Here is a 17,518-nt window from a genome sequence, read left to right as displayed (position 1 = left end):
TGGTACAGGGACAGGGAATAAAAACAGGATCCCGAGGTCAGGCGCTCTGAGCCCCGGACTCAGCAGGGTCAGGACACCGATAGGAGGCCTATGCCCTCAAGCCGTGGATGTAGGGAAACTTGATGGTAGGCAGGCCTCTGGGCATCTGCCTTCCAATGCAGATCCGGGAGTCACAAGAGCGCCCACCTTAAAAAAGGAGGAGCAGGATTGGAGGCAGGTGCACATGATCAACTAAAATGTGAAAGAGCCGGAGTGCCCTTAAGAGGAGGGATTACAATTGTGACATCACCATTGGCCTCATTCCTAACTAGTTTCCTACTGCCCAGCATCTTAATCTGGAGGGACAGCTTAATCGTGGCAGTGACTAGGTGCCTTCCTCAATGATTAAGTAGATAGTGACACTTTCACTATGCTCAAAGTTATATTAAAGGTCCTTGAAATATTGTATACCCTTTTCCTGGTCTCTGCCATGATATAACATTATCCCTGAGTTCTTTTGAAAGTTCCTTGATCTTCATAGTTGAATCTGTTCTTGAAAATCACTAACTCACTGATCAACTCTACAGAGATACAGTAGATATATTTATTTTGAAATCATGGGCATAACTATTACAGAGGCCACTTGGTGTGAGATGTTAAGGTGATTTTGAACAATTAAATTAATTATAAGAATTTTTTTAGTTATAAAAATTTTTTTTGGTGACACTCCACTCAAAGCGCTTTACAGGTAATGGGGACTCCCCTCCACCACCACCAATGTGCAGCATCCACCGGGATGATGCGACAGCAGCCAAAGTTTGCACAGTATGTTCACCACACATCAACTATCCGTGGGGAGGAAAACAGAGTGATGAAACCAATTCATAGATGGGGAATATAAGGAGGCCATTATTGGTAAAGGCCAATGGGACATTTGGCCAGAACGCCAGGGTAACATCCTTACTCTTTTTGAGAAATGCTCTGGGATCTTTTAATGAGCACAGAGAATCAGGACCTTGGTTTTACGTCTCATCCGAAGGAAAGAGCCTATTTTACAGTATAGTGTCCCCATCACTATACTGGAGCATTAGGACCCACACAGTGAAACTGGGTAAGTGCCCTCTACTGGCCCCACTAACACCGCTTCAAGCAGCAACCTTAGTTTTTCCGAGGTCTCTCATCCAGGTAGTGACCAGGCTCTGCTTAGCTTCAGTGGGTTGTCAGTTATGAGCTGCAGGCTGGTATGGCTGCTGGCTAACTGGTTTGCTACAGCAAAGAGTTTAAATTCTAATGCAGTCATGACCTTTCCATTTTTCCATATTAATTATGTACTGTATTGCTTCTATATAATACTATCAATTTTTATATTGTATATCCTTTGAATATGTTGAAAAGGTTGTGTATATAACAGATATTAATTGCTACCTCACATTTAATTTCAAAAGTAATATGGAATGTTAGGAAAAGGCTAAAATACAAGAATTGATATTGATGTAAATCTGAGGTTTATGTCAAGTCTTTTATGTGTTATCTACAGATGACTCAGAACTTTTTTACTAGCTGATGAAGTTCTTTGGTAGTTATGTCATATTGTTCCAGCCTTGCTCTGTCTGTCCAGCACAGTATTTTTATAGAACTTTCTTGCTGCTCAGGTGTAGTCTTTGAATTCTGAAACTGTCTTACAGATAATAGTTATTGAAACTAGAAAATTATGTGATGATCTGATAAGGGCATAAACAGGTATCACTGCAACCCGTGAAATGCAAACATTTCAATCAACCTGGCTCACTGGTTTGTAAATATAGGTGTTACAATGTATGGCTGATGTGGAGAGTGCTGTGACCCCTGAAATTGTGTGTGACAGACTGAGGAATCCATTTGCTAGGTCCCGGAGAAGACGAGCTGGGCGATGAGATTTACAATTCACTCCCATATTGCAACATTTATATTGTATAATTACAAAAATATTGTCCACCAAAAGTGGAGTTAATTGGTGTTTTTGCACAGAAACAGTTTGACATGTAAGAGATGTATAAGCAAAAAGTATGATAAAATATGATATATGAAGGAATCCTATTTTGCTATCTTGTAATAGCATTGTTTTTACAACAATACCAACCACAAAGTTTGTGCTTGTGAAATGCATATAGGTATTCATACATACAATGATTACCAGTTTTTACTGGTGGTTGGAAGCCATGTTTTGTTTTAAATTAATTTGAATTCATTTATATTATTAGAAATGGTGAAAGAGCTTCAGAGGCATACCCAATATGCTGACCCTTAACAGGTCATTCACATGACCTCATTATACAATGCCAGCAGCCATATCAACCTGCAACTCACAACTGGCAACCCACTGAAGCTAAGCAGATGTGAGCCTGGTCAGTACCTAGATGGGAGACCTCCTGGGAAAAACTAAGGTTGCTGCTAGAGGTGTTAGTGGGGCCAACAGGGGGCACTCACTCTGCAGCCCATGTGGGTCCTAATGCCCCAGTGTAGTGACGGGGACACTATACTGTAAACAGGCGCCGTCCTTCGGATGAGAAGTAAAACCGAGGTCCTGACTCTCTGTGGTCATTAAAAAAATCCCAGGGTGTTTCTCGAAAAGAGTAGGGGTCTAACCCTGGCGTCCTGGTCAAATTTCCCATTGGAAAATGGCCTCCTAATAATCCCCCTCTATTACTCTGCTCTCCTCCCCACTGATAGCTGATTTGTGGTGAGCGTTCTGGCGCACTATGGCTGCCGTCGCATCATCCAGGTGGATGCTGCACATTGGTGGTGGTGGAGGGGAGTCACCATTACCTGTAAAGCGCTTTGAGTCGAGTGTTCAGAAAAGCGCTATATAAGTGTAAGGAATTGTTATATTATTATTATTATTCTGAGTGGACCAAGTTACATGTCTGTAGCATATTTATTTTAAAAGAAGTACAGTTTTGACAATTCTCTAAATTTTATTAAAAGACCTATGGAAAATATTAATCACAGTTTCATTCAGACATAATTTCCTCTAGGCAATGGCAAAAGCACTGGCATGTGCTGCTGTTTGTATTTTGGGTCTTTCTGTGCTAGGAGCTAAGTCGTACATGAAATGCCACACATTCTCAAAAACAAATTTAACAGGCTTTACAAATCTGTTCATCTCAGAATCACATCTCAGGGCCATGTGATTCTGTGCTAAACAACTTACTGTATGACTTTGACATCGAATTCTGTAGATATCTAAGCAGACATACCGAGAGGAGTGGAACAAGCTATCAAACCTCTATTTTGAATTCACATTGTTTTGAAAATATTGAATTTGAGCTGCTCAGGCAAGGTTCAAGCTCATCATTCTTCACCTTAAATTATTGTAGTTATGGTATCCTGTTTTCATATAGCAATGGCCACAGACACAAGTGGTGGTTAAAAACAAATAACTTTCCAATTCAATAAACAGATTAATGCTGACAGCATGTTAGGAATTAGTAGTGAGGACCCTATGCAGAAAACCAGGGGAAACTCCAAAAGGCGCAGTCAAAAGAACAATCCAAGGCCCGAAAGCCGAAGGTAAACTAGTTGGTGCAAAAGTACAAATAACCAGAAGCGGAGCTGTAAACCGCGTGGAAGCCGAGAGTCAAAACCAGAACGAGAGCAAAAGTACCAAAACCAAAACCAGGAGACATAGACGAAGAACAAACCATGGTCAGGAAGCCAAAAACCAAGTAATAAATATCAATAAGAATGGGAGGAGCTCTAGCCAGGAAAACCCTAATACTGAGCACAGGGAAGAGTGTGAGGCAGCATTAAATAGGCTAGGGAAAAGGGCTAATTGGGAACTGTGCTGGAATGTGAGGTGGAATGCCGATTCCTCCAGGGGTGTGGCGTAACACAGCACAGTTTGTTAAAAAAAACCAACTGATTAATGACATTGAATTAATGTGAAAATAATGTATATTGCTATCTATAAAGTACTGCAAAATGCAATACATTTAAAACAGAAAATTGTTTTAATACCATTCACAATATTTCTCTTTTTGATTGCTGTGATTTTTTTAGTTTTTAAAGATAGAACTGAATACAATTATTAAAATATACAGTAGTTCTTCAATTAATTTATTTCTAACAGAATTTTTAGACTATCCATTTGAGTGTCTTACACAGCACTTCTATAACAAAATTTATACAAGAGATGGAATTTTTGTGCCATATACTTTATTACTTATGCCAAATCTTATCATTTTCCATTGAAATGTTCATGCATATTTCATGTCTGAAATGTCACAAGTTCCATTCTTATCATCATAACTCATTCTTTCAATAATTATGGTGAGTTGATATATGCATAACTAGTTTTAGATATCAGTTGAGAATGAACCTTCATCTTGAATCTTTCATCTGAAATGATCATGTTTTGACAAATTAGAATTGTAATTTAAGATGAGTTGGGGACAGAATGACATACAATAGGTCATATTTTTCCTCACTGTTATAATCATTATTAAGATAATGCATTATTAAAAGAACAAGTCAATAATTTAATTAAGGATGCTTATTAGTAGAATATGTATGCTTATACATACTATATTAGCTACTGTATAGATACTAAGTATTAGAATAGGCTGGTGTGCCTATTGTAGTTAACACTGAAATTGAATTTGTATGGTCAATTTTGTAGTAGTCTGTTGAAACAGTGCTAAAACAGGATAAACATCACAACTAGTAATCTGCTGCTACTTTCAAAACTAACCACAACAGTAAAAAATAAGCTTTTTCTAAAAACTCAGTTATGTACTGTGTTTATTTTTATAAAGGCTACCTATCAATCAAAAGAAGGTATTACATAGGTTTCCAAATGAACTTTAATTTGCCTTTTCAAGCTTAAAACTATGCATTCCATATAATTTGTTTTGACCCCAGAAGTACCTGTCGTTATTGGAACCCCATTCTTATCTCTTGACTTGAACAGTGTTACTCTTTTATGTCTCATACTGTATACTGTATCAGAGGTGGCACATTTTTCTTTGAACTTCATAGAATAAGAACTGTATCCTGGCAACTACTTGAATATTACCATACCTGTAGTACCAATACAGGTATGAATATTGCATAGTATTTGGCAATAAACACATTTTTTATCACAACAAATAAAAATATTAAATTTAAAAACAGTTTGTTTAAACTGATGTTTTTAATACAGTATTTCAGAATAGGAGACACTAACATAGAATAGCATTAGTTATGTATTAATAACATAATGGCCTTAAATTGTTTGACAGCCTCGGATGACTAATTAGTTGTTACATTTTGTCAGTAATAAAATCTATTGTTCTTAGTTCATTAGTAATAACTATAGTACATACTGTAGTAACATAGTAACAGCCTTACAGTAATAATCTTTGTATATTATTAATAAAGAATGTATTAGACATTTGCTGGAACGTCTCCTGTTCTTAGGTATTACTAAAACTTACAGTAAAAGTGTAAAATGACAAAAAAAGGATTAAACCTTATTCACAATATAATTTAAATAAAATTATTGAATCATGCTTAAAAAGGATATACATACAGTAGATAACAATGTTCACATTGAGAAATGTGATTAAAATGGTTACAGTTGACTAACCCTAACCCTACAATAACTGTCTTATAGGAAAGATTCCTAAAGTTATGGAAAAATCAGATTTGGCACTAAAATTTGGAAAAATACTGAGGCCATGTTCTTATGAATTTGTGTAGTGATTGGGAAATGCAAGAAAGAAGATATTCCTTTTGCCACAATACTGTACCTCAGCAGCCACCTTGAATAAAGGCTCACACCTGAAGAAGGCTCCACAGCCGAAACGTTATGTTTTGTTTCTTCTCTTTTCATCATGGAATAAACCTATTACTACAGGTTGAAAATCCTTTATCCGAAATTCCCAAATCTGAAAACCTCCAAAATCCAAAAGTTTTTTTAATGCTGTTGTTGTTGTTGAAAAAACCTGACAGCAGTGTAAGTGTGAAGCGTCTGACTGAGGAGTTTGGTGTTGGAACAACTGCTACCTATGACCTGAAGAAACAAAAGGACAAACTGTTAAAGTTCTATGCTGATAGTGATGAACAAAAGTTAATGAAAAAGAGAAAAACATTACATAGAGCGAAAAATGAAGATCTCATAGGTGGATAATGATAACGAACTTTCCAGCTCACAGTGATGTCATCGATGACGTACCCTCTCCCTCAAGTTTCTCGGACCTGATGTAGTTGTAATGTCTGGGGCTGCATTTATCTTCAAGTTTGTAAGCAGTGATCATCGTGTTTTATTTTGTTTTTTTGTACAATAAGTACAAAACGTTATTTTTACGTGAGATCTGAATTTCACCTCCATGTATGAGTGTAACTTGACTAGCGTCATTACTTGTACATTACTTTAAAAATAAAATGCTGACTTTTTTCAGTTTTCATTTTATTTACCTGTAATCATATTCAATGCTTTGTTTTTATACCTTACATAAAACTTAATACCTGTATAGTAAAAAATAAAATACAAATGGCGTATGTGTACTGTAACCTTTAAATCAAAACATGACATTGTAGGTGGAGACTGATATCTTACCTTTCTGATGGTATTATGTTTAAAAAATTATATAAAATTTATATAAAACTTCATTCAGGGTATATGTATAAGCTACATTACGAAATGTAAATGGATATCATGTTTAGACTTGCGTCCCATCCCAGCTGTCCCATTTTATAGATGCAAATATAAAAATCCTAAATCCGCAACACTTTCGGTCCCAGGAATTTCGGATAAGGGATTCTCAACCTGTAGTTCCTTTGCAGCCCACGCATGCTGATGCAGCTACCCACCTGAACTACTGAAGACTGTTATACTGACAAATACAGTACTATTATTCATGCTATTAAATCTTTATAAATGTAATCACAGGGCTGCCAAATAATTGGATAAACAACCAAACCAAGACAGCCTTTTTGGGAGGTAGCAAGAAACTGCAGCTCGAGGCACAAATAGACACGAACATAATGAGAACAGACAGATACCATCAATATATATATATAAATATCATCCCATTTTCATTATTATTTCTTTGGTTATTATTGGCTCTTAGCCTATATCGAGAAAATATAATATGCTGGAATATTTATTTTTATTTTCTCATGAAAAATTCTGTTTACAGTACAAAAAATCATTTTTAACTACCTTGCTATATGGTGACAAATAATGAGTAAAAAACAAATCTGCTTACTCGAATACACTTGAATCACTTAATGGTCTCTATGATATTCCCAAAAATAGTTTGGTTTTGTCATACATTTTCTGGGAAATGAACAGGCCTTGCAAACTAACTGATCTAAAAAGCCAGATGTGTTCATGGAAAAAACAAATCCTGTATAGAGCTTAAAAGTTTTGATATTTAAAGCTTTCAATCACTGCAAACCATTTGCGCTACTGAGGATACTAATTTACAGCATCATTCCCTACTGTTCTGTGAAAACGTACTGTGAGAACGATATAAAAAGCTTTCCTGGTGTACAAGCTATTTTAATGTCAAGTTCCAAGAAGCACAGCAGTTTGTCTTTATTACTCATGTTTTTAAAGCAATAAGGAATTATTTCCACTGAAATGATGTTTGTTTTTCATTTTTTTATTTTACAAGCAGAAGTGACACAGAAAGAAAGATGGAAAATCTAAATCATATGAATTACATTTTATTGTTTTGCCTCATATGGAAGTATCAGTACATGAAATTCATGAAATATTTTTACTACAAACATACAGTAGATGACGTTTCATGTATCCCAGTCTATCTACCCATCCATTGATTTTTCTGAATGCTTTATCAAAAACAGGGTTGTGGAAAAGCTGAAGCCTATCCCGGCATGCAATGGGTTACACCCTGGATGGGACACCTGTACACTGAAGTGCACACAGACATAAACACTCACAGTGCCAGTGCTTTCCCCAGAAACCAATTAACCTACCAGCTAAAGCCTTTGTCACACTACAGGACTCGACATGACACGACTCGGAGAACATGTCAAATTTAACGACTGCAATTGCTGAATCTAGCTGCCTTTTCTGTCCTAGAGGGTGTCAAATTATATGACTTGGAATTGCAGGGGGTGACTAATTACACGATTCTCTCATTACTTTTCATCACGGTTCGAAATCTCATATTGGGCCCGAAAGTACTGCGAGGTCGCCTCATTTTGGCAGCCAAACAATTTGGAGCACAAAGGAATAAGAGGAGGAGCACCGCTCGGAAGTAAACAAACAACAAACACTAAACGACAAACAGGAAACATCGAACAGACATCTATGCTGGCTCCAAAGTTCTACGAGCCTATCCTCCATTTGCACAGTCCAAAACACTTTCCTTGCCTTGCAGCCGCATTGTATGCATTGTACTTCCAGTTGTGTGCTCACTGGATGTTGACTGTCGCAGACACAAGAGCCCACCCCTACGACCAGTTTGATTGTATCATAGCGAGTCGCAGAGAGTCGTAGTGGCTGTTAAGAGTGCTATGACTAAATCGCTGAGGGTGTCACACTATACAACTGCCCTGATTATGTAAATGAAGGCTACAACTGAAAATCCTAGGAAAAGTCGTGTAGTGTGAAGCCGTTTTAAGTGGAGCACCTGGAGGAAACCCATGCAAACATGGAAAGAATATACTGTACAAACTCCACATGGATAGCACTCCAGGGTTTGAACCCAGAACCCCAGTGCTGTGAAGCAGCAATGTTAACCACTATGCCGCCAATGTAGTTAAATTCAATAATTTATGCTCCTTACAATGAGTATATTATCAGATACAGTATGCTTTCATGAAAATACCATATAGTCTATAAGATTTATTTATTTCATAGGAACAATTAATCCAGGCATTAGGGACAAAATTTGTAATGTATTAGAGTAAGTACTGTATCTTAAATATTATAAAAGTAACAACAGTAATATTATCCGTTTTAATCAAGAACATGCGTACAATTGTATTTGATATAATTACAAGTTACTGGCTTTGTAAACCTTTGCCAGGCTGATTTGGGGATAGAATTGTTCCAACACTTATTTTGTTATAATGTAATGAAAAAAGAAGATGATACAATAAAAAGGTTTCCATATGTTAATATAATTATTAATGATAAAGTGTGTGGGAAAAAAAAGTTTGAGCAGCCTCTGGTGACCATTTGAAGAAATTACATTTCTCTGTGATCACAATGTTTTCAATCACAAAACGAACTGCAAAATCAAATATTAGTTCTAGTCTGAGAAACAAATGAGGTTAGCATTCTTTGGTTCAAAATAATATACTTGAGGAAAATATACTGATAAAATTGTGAAACCAAATGTCATTGAATAACTGTAATCATGAAAAGACTATTTTCTGATTAAAAGAAACTCTGTACTTTCACATTTAATACATATCCAGGTGAGCACTCTGAGGTATAGTGGTATTTCTTTCACTAATTGTATCACCAGTGATATTTTCTTCTGCCATCCTGCATTTCACATAAAACACAGAGTAGATTCCTCTGGTAAGGAAAACCAAAGCAACAGCTGCAAAATATGTGCCATAGACGAAATACTGAAAAAGAAATAAACAAAGGTAAAAACAAGTCTGTTATGTATTAGATTATAAAATAATCTTGAAAAGTAATCTTTTATTATTACTGTATATCATGCAGATATAAAATGGAACATTAATTAGTTATGAAAATCAGATTGAAGAAATATTACTGTGAAAACCAAATCAAAATCTCTAATTAAACACATTGAATTAGAATAATCAAAACACAAAAATCTGTATAGATTTAAAATTGTATCTTATTTTGGTTAACTAAAATAAATTACGTTTATTTTACTGTAATGATTATGCTTTAATCATGCCTTTTAATTACACAAAGAAGTGCTGTCATATAACAAGAGAGTTAATGCATGTTTGCCTTAATTAATTTAATGTGAGTTTCCATAATATCTAAAATATTATATTGTTATGTTTACTTAATTTAATTGACTTACCTGAGAAGTGATGGTTAAATGGAGGCTTTTTGTATTGATCACAATTGCAGTGAGTATGGATTGGAGGGTCACTGCTACAAAGGTGTTGATCCCAAACATTAAGGCATAACGTTCCTTACTGAGAGTCTTTGCAATCTGAAAACTAAAATGTGAATTTTCAGTACATTTAATCTATTAAGAGCTATCTCTGAATAATTTTAGATATTAATGTCAACTTTAAAATTAATAAGAATAATTTTACATTATCAAGTTAATGATATTTGAACATTTCAAACTTTAAAATAAAAAGTTATCTGTTTTGAATTAATATTAATGAAATATCTTTATCTAAAATAAAATCTATTAGTTATTTTGGGATGTCTCAAAATGAAATGGGCATACCACAGTATGAACAGGATGTTTAAAATGTTTAAAATGAATTTGAGGTATCCTACTGTATAATGAGTTTCATATGAAATATTTTATTAAATTCTTTGTTTGTCTAATTGAAAATGAAGCTATTGTAAATATATTAAACTCATATTATTTAGTATTAAAAGGCAAAAGTCTTTTTTTACATGAATATGAAACATGCAACTAAATGCTGTTCTGTAATTTACTAAGTAATAAAGTGAAGATTAAAATCTTTTATGCCTCGTATGTTTTGGAGCTGGATCTCATTTTAAAGACTTGTAGCTAAAAGTTTCAGTCATTTAAAAATCCTTAACTACTTTTAACAAAAACATTTTAAAACAGAATTCTTCTCTGTTCACATTGACACAGATCACCATTCTGATAGTTGTATTGCAATTTATACAGTATGTTTTCATTATTTATAAGCCATTGTTAATATTACTTAGTACACACTAAGGCAGATAATGTAAGAATTTTGCACATTAACTATTTCTTAAAGGTCTTGGAAGCAAAAAGACACCGTTCACAAGACATGTTAACTTGGAAAATATAAACAATCCCTTAGTGAGGTACATAACACTATTAATTCATAATGTTATCTTACGTGCAAATTGTTATTAGCTGCATGTATGATGATTTAAAAACCACATAACAAGTATAGCAAACCCAGATGTCTGCAGTAAGATCCATCAGGTAAACCGCACCGGCACTCACAGCTGAAAATAAGCCCAACATGAGCTCTCCCCAAATGGACCAACTAAAACTTATATGACCAACTGCAATGGAGGCTGCAGCACCTGTGGGTTGACAGAAAACAGCAAACTTATTTTCAGTGAAATAAAAAATATGAATATGAACCCCACACTCAGCCTGCTTTTAGAAATCAGTTGTACAGTAGTACGTATCCACAGATCTCTAAATAAATGGATAGGACTTCACTTTCTAACAAAAAACTGCCATGTGACTGCCTAGGGTCTTTTCAGTCTAATGCAAAGCAGAAATGCTTCTTTGATCATTTAATGCATAGCCAGTTTTTATTGCCTACATAAATAAAAAAATATTACATATCACAAAATATTTTATGGACATACAGCATTCAATATATTGTCCTAGTTCAGTTGAGAATAAATTAATAGAATGATTACAATGAGATTATTCAAAGTACAAAATTAAGTACAGTATTATCCAGATCTAAGAACTTTAATATACTATATGGATTTTTAGATTTAAAATTTAGGGGCACCAATGATGTCTTAATATATTGCTTTAATTTTTATTAGAACTACATCACTAAAAACATATACTTTTTTTATTATTTTAAAACTTTATCCATTCATTTTGTAGCCGTGTAATCCATATTAGGGCTGCAGGGGAGTGTTAGGGCACAAGGCAGGGTATACACTGGCAGGACTTCTGTCCATCACAGGGCAGACAGACATAAACAGACATGCACACAATCACACCAGGGTCAGTTTTCTAACACGTCAATTAACCCACTAGTATGTTTGTGGGCTGTGGGAGGAAACCTACATTAACATGGGGAGAACATATAAAAGGCATGCTGCCTTTTTAATTTTTTTAATATTTAAATTTATTAAAATACAAATACAAATATTTTTTTATTAAGAAACTTTAGTCGACTTCGAAAGATCTTTCTGCCCTCATATTTCTTTATATTTAAATTACATTTATTACATTTCAGGAAACAAATCAAAAGGCTATTTTATGTTCAACTAGACTATTGATTTATTCTCATTTGAATTTGTGGCTTTGTTTATTCATTAGGAAAGTTCTATTGTAAAATCCATAATAATGTTACTGTATTTTTACTCTTCTACCACTAAACAGGATCAAAGTTGTTTAAGGATCTCATAGACTAGTAACAATTCAGATACCTTGGAAATTGTTTACGTTTTCACAGTTTCTGTATATTTCTGTATGTTTTCACATATTCTGTATGCAGCTCTTTTGTAATAAAATAAAATTGATTTTGTTCTCTTAGCAAAAAGCAATTACTTACCTGAAAATGTAGCAAATGCATCAACACCACCATTGTAAATGGTAAAATTCTTTGATGGCTGTTTGAGGGACCAGAGAACTTGCACATAACTTATAACTTGATAATAACCACATGTTCCCATAGCCCACCATAAGGAGAAGGGAATGAGCTTTGTTGATGAAAAGCATTCTTTACAATCCACCCATAGCTGATAAATTCCATTCAAAAAGCTGCTTCTATCTCTCTTCCTTTCATCAGAGATTATACAGCTGGATGAAACATTCCCAGAGTCTAAGGGGACAGCTGGCACAATATCGATGCTGTGGTTGGTTGCAAGATGGTTTTCATGAAAAAGTAAACTTCGCTGAGGCATAGGCAGCAGAAAAGAGATAAAGAATGCTATAGCAAGTGAAATTACAGTGATGACGTTCAGACAATAGAAGGACACATTTCCTAAGGAAACGAGCAGCTGACCTAAAACTGATCCCACAGCATAACCCACTAGTGTTGTGCTTCTGCAGTAACTGGTTACTTTCTGGTAATGCTCCAAGCTGACAACACTGTATATGTAGGAGAAATATCCCACTTCCGATGCTGTTGCAATGCCATAGCTGAACACTGCAAACTGGACGGCTTCAACTCCTGGTCCAAATAAAAGCAAAAGCCAGCACACCACATACCCCAGTCCTTGTAAAACAATAACAGGCTTGTATCTTAGGTAGTCTGTCATCAAGAAAATGGGGATCAACAGCAGGAAGTTGGTGTAGGTCCATACTGGGTATACTTGTCTGGAAACCTAGAGATGAAATTAAATTAATTTAATGTTTAGCAATAAAATAATGAACATCTGCAAAATCAGTTTTTGCGAGAAAAAAAATTGAGAAAGTTTTGAAAAAACTAAGCTTAATGTATGTAGGTGTACATCTTATTTTCAATTTTGTGTTGAATATTTTCAAAAGAAGTAAAACAAAATATAATATATAATAATATAATATATAACTGCATAGAATATATACATTTTAATATTTATACAGGACATATTTGAATATAAGTAAACAAACCAGGAGCCTCCAGATGGCTTTATAAATATATAAATAAGTCCTACTCCTCTAGACAGATGATTTTTTTTAAGATTGGCAACTTACAGTATCCTTACTGGTCCTGGATATGCTACATTACTTTTAAAAACAACAAAAGCTACGCTTATTGGAGAACATATAAATTAGAATCTGCGGGAAAAATGGTAGTCAGATGAACGGAACAACATCCCTTTGAGATAAAAAGCATAGCAACATCTAATGTTTGTAGTACAGTACAATTGTTAAAAAACAGATGGCTGGGTTTTGAAAACCAACATCTGTGCATGTTTGTGATATCATGAATATATATTTATACTGTATCAATAGAAAACCTAGCATTTTAGCATTGTGGATCAATAATTTCAGAGAAACCAGATGAGACTGTTTTTTTTTAATTAGTTTTGTAATGTTTATTTTCAATTTTTAACATCTTACTGTACTGTGTGGGGCAATCCCAGATCCTGAAGGAAAGGGAGATGGGTGGGCATTAATAATATATGCTGATTTAATGTAATGAAACATTTTACAAAACAGAAGAAATAAAACAAAAAATTGAAATCATTACAACACCAAGGGATCATAAAAAATTCAAACATTTGATTTGAAAAAATTGCTGCATTAACTACAAAAAGGGCTAAATAAATGAACTCCCCTTGTTTCAGTCTTTTCTATGTTTTTATTTCAGTCTGTGTTTCTCTTGTGAGAACATTTTATTAGAACCCTAGGACTAATAATGCACTTGTCCAAAACTGGAAAATGTTGTTACACAATAACAGCCTAAACACACCTTTGACATTTACAAATTTTGTATTACTTGTGCTAAAGTATTTGTAAATTCTGTAAATAGGTAAACTCTGCAAGCAACACTATACTGACATTATAAAAACTAAATGAAATTAAGAAAGCAAGTTTAATTATTTAATTATTCGAAATGAAGCACTTTCTTATAAAAGGAAGTTTTCAGATTTTCTAGTAGCACTTTCTAGTAGTAGAACTTATATGAACATACCTGTTGAATTGTCAGGTTTTTCAATGGTCCAATTAGATATGGTGTAAGGAAGGGTTCTCCTGGTCTCATCATAGTAAAAAATCCATATACACAGAGGACCAAAGTGGGGTAAGCCCACCCACTTCTTTGTAAATTATTCCAGCAATTCATTTTTTCTGAAGCCTCTGGGATGATTTAGATGTTTGGAGAAAATATTTTCATGGCAATGCTATTCCATCCACTCTATAACAGAGCTTTTTCTTTCAAGTGGTCACGTTATAATAGCCTCTGATTATGATGTTTGGAAAGTGGAGATAAGTTCAAGGAGGAATTTAAGGTCTTTAGTTCATAAATATAATGATAGTCTATCTACCTGTTTTTCCATCAAATGCATGGATAAAAGCCCCCTTATTTCATTTGATTTAGATACACAGGAATACATTTGCAAGGTACAAAATATTTATTAGAAAATGCAGATTTCTTTTATGTTTTTGAATTCCTAAGTGCAAGTCTTTAATCTTTCAGATTTATAATGCAACTACAGTATGTTAGAATGATCTTATGAAATTAGATTTCCTTCATTAAGAACGTATAATATTGCCTTTCAAAGTCAACTTAAAGATAATAAAAAAATGTAATTACTTGTAAGTCAATTTGAACTATTTCATAGTTTGGATCTGACTTCTTCTGGTCAGGAAACAAATTACTAAAAGTTGTAAAAGCAGTTAATAGCCTGGAGGACAAATGTTTGTTTTGTTTTTTTGCCAATACTGAGTGTTCTGAGTGACACTATCAGTTTATAATCTCAAGATAAGGGTGCACTGGGCAAATGGCTGTCGCTGAGCCTACCTTGTTCCCTTTTTTACTCATGGTATGTGTAAGAAAAAACCTGTTTATGATTTATAATTATAGTTTTTGAGAGTACATATGTGTGCATTTATCATTCACATCTGACATTACACATAATAATGTACAGTACTGTACATGATTTTATGGATTATGTCATGTGATTTGATTTAAAATACTATGGCAAATAATACAAATTGTTGTGCTGTAACTATCTATGTCATTCCACATGGAGATGGAATTATAAAGGAAATATCATATGACATGACCTTCATCTCTCTCTCTCATCCTAGCGTTAATCCCGCATCAGCAGGGTCCGCTTGTCGGCACGCCCGTCTCCATTTGGTGGTTTGAACCAAATCTTTGAGCTGACGTTGCCATTAAATGCGAACGAGAATACTCCGACCAGTGCGTTGCTCCGCCTGCCGTCGATTATATGACCTTCATGATAGTGCTATTTGTGTAATGTTTAAAAAAAATGCTTTGGGGCAGAATAAAATGTAATGTACATACTGTAAGAATATAAAACTATTGGATTTAAAAAAAAAGTGTATGTGTTGTATATTTTTATTGTGCTGTATGTCATTAATTGTATGAGCTCACCAAACCAAATTCCATGCAATGGGTTGTTATGGCAATAAAGTATTTCCTTGAACTTGTATTACAAAATTAGGGACTCGTTAGTAAACTCTTCAGCTGCCTCGCTCCCTTAAAATGTCAAAGACTGTATATAAATACACTGTAGAAGCATTTATTGGCAATATCAGTATTTCATTCAAGCTGTTCAAGGAATTTGGGATTTTGAAAAAATCAAAGTAGTTCTTGGTGTATTAATTATATAATATCTCTGTCTTCTTAACTCAAAATTACACAAAGAATGCTGACACAATGTAATGTTTTCAATCAAAATTGAAAACATTTGTTTTCAGTTGGTGCATTATTTGCTGTGATGAGTTGCCAGTAACTCTTTTAGTTTATATTGCAAAGTACCTTGGGTTATATGGTTTGAAGAATAAAGCTGTATGAATTATGCTATAATGTGAATAGTGTTCTGTGACCTTAGAATTACCTGAACACTGTGCAGTTTTAATTTTGATAATTAATAGAGTTGGCCAGAGCTCAACACATGATCAGTACATTATATTTTGAAGGTACTCTGTTTTACTATACTCTATTCACAAAATGATTTTTTTTTTTTAGTATTTACTGGCATTTTAAAATATGTCACATATCATCTGATCAAAGCAGGTAACTGCACATAACAATTACCTTATGGTTTATGGAAAAAAAAACAAGCTTAAGCAATGGCACAAGAGTGACATTAAAAAACTGAATTACAGTATAACATTGTTGTAATAGCAGTTAACTTTTCCAAAAGATACAGTTTGTCACAACACCAAACCAATGATTAAGTTAACTCTTCTACAATCCTAAAAATAGGAGTGACATTGCCTTGTGATATTATAGCTAATGCTATCACTTTGTCGCAAGTGACTTTAAAAACTGTGTAACTAATGAATTATCCAAATAGTCACATATCCTGGTAGTACTTATGAATTAACTCCAGGTTTGTATTTTAGGTACTGTAACTGGTGAAGAAGATCAATCAAAGGTTGATTCAAACACAATGTTTGTTTTTAGTAAATCCATACTATTTGATTTATCTTTCCTATACTTAATTGGTAGTAAAGAATGATGTGTTTTCCAGTGTTTAATTACTGTGCTTCTGAGTGTCATATTAGGGTACTTTTCAGATTTAGAAAGTTGTATTTGTATGCTAAATAACATTTAAAATGATATAGCTTATATACGGTATAATGGTCACTGTTTTTTTCAAGCTTGACATTTTTCAGCAATGTTTAACAGCTCATTAAAGGAATTCTTTCATTAGCGTAAATAGCAGTTACACATTTCCAGCTCCCTTATTGATAGCTGCAATGCAGTAATTTGTCTTTTTTCCCCCTCCAGAAGCATTTAATTTGGTATAGCAATTGTATGTAATCAAAATTGAGAAAATAATAGGAATCTAAAACAGGCAGTACAGCAGCACAAAAGTCAGACACTAATTACACCTTTTGTTACATAGGCTTAAGAATAAATTATATGAATTGGAAAAAGTGATTTTCATTAATGATTTTAATGAGTGTCTTTCAAGTTGACTGTCCTTCACTTCCACTTTTTGATACGATTACATATTCTATGTACTGCATACTCTAATGCATTTTTT

The 17,518-nt window shown here is 34.1% G+C and overlaps 1 protein-coding gene across 1 annotated transcript; it reads right to left on the bottom strand.

Annotated features, from left to right (window-relative positions):
- Window positions 1–6,647: 6,647 nt before the first annotated feature.
- On the bottom strand, window positions 6,648–14,693 carry LOC148652016 (thiamine transporter 2-like). Its single transcript, XM_088598485.1, has 5 exons — window positions 14,467–14,693; window positions 12,400–13,174; window positions 10,984–11,176; window positions 9,987–10,128; window positions 6,648–9,552 (listed from the first exon to the last, which is right to left on the bottom strand). Exons 1-5 carry the CDS (start codon window positions 14,614–14,616, stop codon window positions 9,382–9,384), a joined length of 1,431 nt encoding a protein of 476 aa, XP_088454611.1. The 5' UTR covers window positions 14,617–14,693; the 3' UTR covers window positions 6,648–9,381.
- Between the last annotated feature and the right edge of the window lie 2,825 nt (window positions 14,694–17,518).

This window comes from Lepisosteus platostomus, chromosome 11, assembly GCF_059453375.1.
Source record: "Lepisosteus platostomus isolate fLepPlt1 chromosome 11, fLepPlt1.hap1, whole genome shotgun sequence".
NCBI lineage: Eukaryota > Metazoa > Chordata > Actinopteri > Semionotiformes > Lepisosteidae > Lepisosteus > Lepisosteus platostomus.
Note: the sequence above shows the minus strand (reverse complement) of the source record. Positions and strands in the feature narration are given on the sequence as shown.

Bases quoted from the DNA above. Each gene is read 5' to 3' on its own strand.
- LOC148652016 (XM_088598485.1), bottom strand. From the start codon at position 14,616: ATGAATTGCTGGAATAATTTACAAAGAAGTGGGTGGGCTTACCCCACT. The intron at 10,129-10,983 runs GTAAGATAACAT...TTCACATTTTAG, and splicing joins CAGCTAATAACAATTTGCAC to TTTTCAGATTGCAAAGACTC. The intron at 9,553-9,986 runs GTAAGTCAATTA...TTTCTTTTTCAG, and splicing joins ATTTAACCATCACTTCTCAG to TATTTCGTCTATGGCACATA.